This window comes from Penaeus japonicus, unplaced genomic scaffold, assembly GCF_977035675.1.
Source record: "Penaeus japonicus unplaced genomic scaffold, GWHDUDI00000001_assembly GWHDUDI00000038, whole genome shotgun sequence".
Taxonomy (NCBI): domain Eukaryota; kingdom Metazoa; phylum Arthropoda; class Malacostraca; order Decapoda; family Penaeidae; genus Penaeus; species Penaeus japonicus.
Window position 1 is genome coordinate 20,204,361 of NW_028234440.1, and position 5,000 is coordinate 20,209,360.

At 31.7% G+C, this 5,000-nt stretch overlaps 1 protein-coding gene across 1 annotated transcript in view; it reads left to right on the top strand.

Moving 5' to 3' along the window:
- The window catches only part of Plc21C (Phospholipase C at 21C), a gene marked incomplete in the record, with an annotated part of 279,416 nt that overhangs the window by 273,570 nt on the left and 846 nt on the right, over positions 1-5,000 (top strand). The window contains 5 exon segments of the mRNA XM_086532848.1: positions 990-1,152; positions 1,368-1,540; positions 2,710-2,854; positions 3,246-3,325; positions 3,693-5,000. The exon segment at positions 3,693-5,000 is cut by the window's right edge and continues 846 nt beyond it. Of these exon segments, the coding sequence (XP_086388974.1) occupies positions 990-1,152; positions 1,368-1,540; positions 2,710-2,854; positions 3,246-3,314 (550 nt within the window).

Consider the following 5,000-nt stretch of genomic DNA (forward strand, 5'->3'; position numbering starts at 1 on the left):
ATCTAAACACGCAAGAGATGTATTTGATGCGTTTCGACGGAGGTCTTTCTCAAAAATACATGAAAAAAATACATGCATTTTTGAGAAAGACCTCCGTCGAAATGCGTCAAATACATCTCTTGCGTGTTTATATATATATATATATATATATATATATATATATGTATATATATATATATATATATATATATATATATATATATATATGTAGTATAATAGTAGTAGTGAATAACATTCATATTGACAAATGTAAAAAAGCATCAATATGTCACCTTCATCTCTTGTTTTGTGAAGTTAATTTTCTTTCATACATCTTTCTGTAATATTAGCACTGTCTTGATCATAGCCTTATGACAAAATAACATTATGATCATATTTCCACATTGTTGGTATTGTAATTTAATAATTATGAAAGATAGATTTACTGATAAATTTGTTATTTTCATGGTGAAGTATATTTTGATTTGACACAATGTCCTTGGAAAAATAAAACTGCAAGATTGTTTTGATATAACCTTTACCCCAGAAAGGAAAGTAAAGTCCAGAGCTCCATGTACACACTGGATAATAAAGACTTTTTTTCGTTTACTTTGATAGACAATTATTTAAATTCAAATCACTCTAATTTGAATATTCATGTTATGGACAATTTGGAAACATTTCTATATGATGAGTTTTGCCATGTTTTTTGTTTGGGCACACATGCCTAGAAATGTCAATGACTGCATATTGCCCTTTAAAGGTTAGATTATTATATTTTGATTACCTTACTGTGATTAGTTATAGCACTGATTGGTACCATTAGTCTTGTTTTGAATTTAGAATAGCATAAGTATTGTTACTAAATTTGTATTGATTTTAGTTTCACAATTAGTATTGAATGCTGAAAAGCATTAGCATCAATGATAACTGTAATGTTGACATCATCAACAATTGGCATTAAATATTACCTGTAGCATTATCATCGTTATTATTATTTTTACATACAGAGAGCCTACTGGACGAGAAACGACACAAGACCTGAACACAGTCCAGGAAGAACTGGAAAGTCGGCTGCAGGAGGAGGACAAGTCTCACAAGACCAGCCTTTGCGAACTAAGCATGGAACATCTATCAGCTGAGAAGAAACTGCAAGAAAAATATCATGATTCGGTAATTTTTTTTTCTTTTTTTTTTTACCATTTTTAAGTATATGGTATGCTTTTTCTTTTTTCTTTTTTTTCTTTTATGTCTTATTTTGTTATACCTCTGTTTTCTTTTTTACCATACGTTTATTGATTCTCGTGGATTTAAGTTCTCTCATTATGGTTCCCTTAACTCTGGAGTTTATTCCTTTATTATTAATTCTTTCATCATTCCAATTTCAGATTTATGCTGCATTAGATAAAGTGATGAAGATGTCTCAAGCAGAACAGTTAAAAAAGTTACAGACCATACATGATAAACAAGTTGAAGATATAAAACGAAGAACCGAAGAACAACACAGAGAGAAACGAAAGGGACTAGGAAAGACAACTGTGGACAAGGAGGAATTAAGCAGGTGTGGAAACTACTCATGATTTCCTTCTTTGTCTTCCTGTAACCTCAGTTCTGCAACTAATTGTTGACTCGTTTCTTCTGTTTCTTTGTGCAACCTTATTTCCAAACTGTTTCTGTGACTTGTTACATTGACTTATTCCACAAACCTTCATCTTCTTCATATGATCTTATTTCCAAAACTTATTAATATTATTAACTGTTTCCACAAACCTTCATCTTCTTCATGTGACCTTATTTCCAAAACTTATTAATAATACTGTTTCCGCAAACCTTCATCTTCTTCGTGACCTTATTTCCGAAACTTATTAATAATAGTTTCCACAAACCTTTGGCTTTTTCCTGTGACCTTATTTTCATACTATTCCCAAGACTTATTATTGACTTATATCCCAAGTCTCCATCTTCTTCCTACAACCTTATTCCCAGAACTTATTATTAACTCATTATTGAACTTATTACTGACTCATTCCACAAAACTATGTCTTCTCCTATAACCTTATTTCCAGACTTTACTAAGAAATCAATAGTAACTCATGGCCACAAAGAGGAATTAAACAGGTGTACAAGTTGCTACTGATTTTCCTCTTTTTCTTTTACTAGTATTAACCCATTCCCGACGGGGGAATTCTAGCCTTCAATGTCCAAATGCCGGGGCGTTCGAATTATTAGGCCTAAATCAATTGAATGGCTGGCACAATACTGTGCCGCCCGGCAACTGGGCTTTTGAATGCGCGGTACACATGCTGTACCACCCGTCCTGTGTGGGTTAATGCATTATTGTAAGGTCAGCCTCTTGAATTTTCCCTGCTACGGTGTCTATTGTCTCATTGTCTATTAGATCTAGGGCCTTTATATCTAGTAACTCACTCAACATCCTTCTACTATGATTATATATATATATATATATATATATATATATATATATATATATATATATATATATATATATATATATATATATATTATATAATCATAGTAGAAGGATGTTGAGTGAGTTACTAGATATAAAGGCCCTAGATCTAATATATATATATATATATATATATATATATATATATATATATATATATATATATATATATATATATATATATATATATATATATATATATATATATATATATATATATCACAAGACCAAAGACCACTAAAACCTTTTGAAAATTCCAGGATAAAGCGTGAGATCAGTAAACAGATTGTCGCAGAAGGCATTCAGGAGAGACAAAAGCTTACCGATATCCATAAAAAGAAGAAGACTGAACTGGAGAAACAGCATGAAGATGTCCGATCACAGTTTGAAGAAGAGAAACAAAAGGTAAATCATAACTAATTTCAATGACCATACTTTACAAAAGTTATATGTTGCTTTTAGTGGTATCTTTGTCAAAACGTACAGTATTTTTGGTGCTATTAGGTAATTTTGGCATATAGCATTTTTGTTGTAGGATTCACATGTATTATATCAATATCCCTGGAATGTATATCTTTCATAACAAATATTTTTTTCCAGAACTTTATTTTTTTGGAATTTATTGTTCAGCTCATAGATATTCAGATTTCTTGATTGCCTAGTAAAAAGTGCCTTTTGTTGCGAGCCAAATTATTGATCTAAAGAAAAGGACTACAACTCTGTACAGATTTTCTTATGCAGTATTAAGTTTGGTGATTTCTTTCTCTTTCATAAACTAGTCTTTCATTCATTTCAGGCTAGAAATAATATTGATATGGAATATGAGGAAAAACGTGCAAAACTGGAAGAAACTCTCTCCTCGTAGACCTTTTTCAGGTATGTAATCTTGTAATGATAAAATACAATGGTACATTTTATTGAGTATTATAAGCCTTATATATTACTAACATCGATTTGATGTATGATTGGTGAATTTGTAACAGCTGATGATTACCAGTAGTAAATTCTTATCACTTCTACTATAAGGACGGAAGAATGTTATCACTATCATTTTTTGTGTGTCAGTCTATTGTATTGAGAGCTTTGTATATACCAACAATTTGACTGATTTTCTGTATTTTTGGATGCCTGAGTCTGATATTTCATGTGCTTTTGATTTCTGCAAAGGACAACATAATACATTCTACATCACATGTCAACATGTGATATTACTAAAGCAATACTTTGTCTTGTTCCAGCACAGGTTGAGGACAATTGTGCACCAGTATTAGAGATGAGGGTTGCTGACTGTACAGAGAACACAGAGTGCAATGTTCCTTAGCAGTGGGCCCTTTTATTTAAGCAGATGACAGTCTTGATGTCATGCCCCCACACCCCACCCCACCCCCACCCCCGCAGGTTCTATTTCCCGAGTTTGTGATCGGCTCAGCCTGGCCCTTAAAGGTCCTTTGGTAGATTATTACTGATGTTAATACTAGCTGGCACCTGAATAAATGAAGAGGTCATATATTTGTGGGTCGTTCGTTACTAATCAGTGTCTAGATAAAAAAAACACTAGTGCTACCCATATGAGCCAAATGTGTGTTTAGAATTTATGTGATTGTGGGTTTATTATGTACAGTGTATTTCAAATGAGAGTTTTTATATTTGCTGTAAATTAGAATCCTGACAGTAGAGGCAGAGAGTGAGCAGGAAAGCTCACATTGTTGGAAGTATATTAAGAAAATAAGGGTTTGTTCACTGGGTCAGAGAACCCTTGGTATGATTTGGAAAAGATTCAACATATGTGTTTATTAGAATGAAGGAAAAGACATGAGTGGTAGATTTTTCCGTAGTTTAAAGTTTTTGTTGCGAGAGATATATTTATTGATCTTATACGTATTTTGTAAGTTTTTATTCTCCAGTGTACCATGTGCATTCGGATACAAATTAAGTTATTTTGTATGGGAACATAACTATTTTCCATGCATCTTGTAGTTTTAGCATCATACAAATCTTGTCAAGTATTTTGATCATGTTTAGTTTCATGTTTTGCCATTAGGTGCCAATATTTTTCTCCTGTTATGTTTCATGAAACATTGTGATAAACAGAAAAATGTAAAAGATGTTGATTTGAATTTAGTTCATATCATCCTTCACTATATCATTCAAGTGTTTATTGCCATATTCTTAATGAGTTTTGTTGTTCTTTGTTCATGTGGATAAACTTCACAGTTTGTCTTTGTTGGGAAAATTTAGTAATTTCGCCCCGATACAGTATTTTTGTAAAAAAGAAAAAAATTTCCCTAATTAGTTGTGATCAGAATATATTGTTTGTGATTTCAAAGAGCTGTAAACAATCATTAGAGGTATGTTGATATTGTCATTTATTGTTGAACAGTGTATATAGCTATGTCATTGAATTTTTAATATGAATATAATCATTAGCATCAGTAACATTATGGATGCAAATTTATGTTGTAATTGTATTAGGTATTTCTGAAATGAAAATAACGATAACGAAGGCTGCGTTGAAACAATTTGCCTCCCAAGAATGGTATCTCCTTTATGC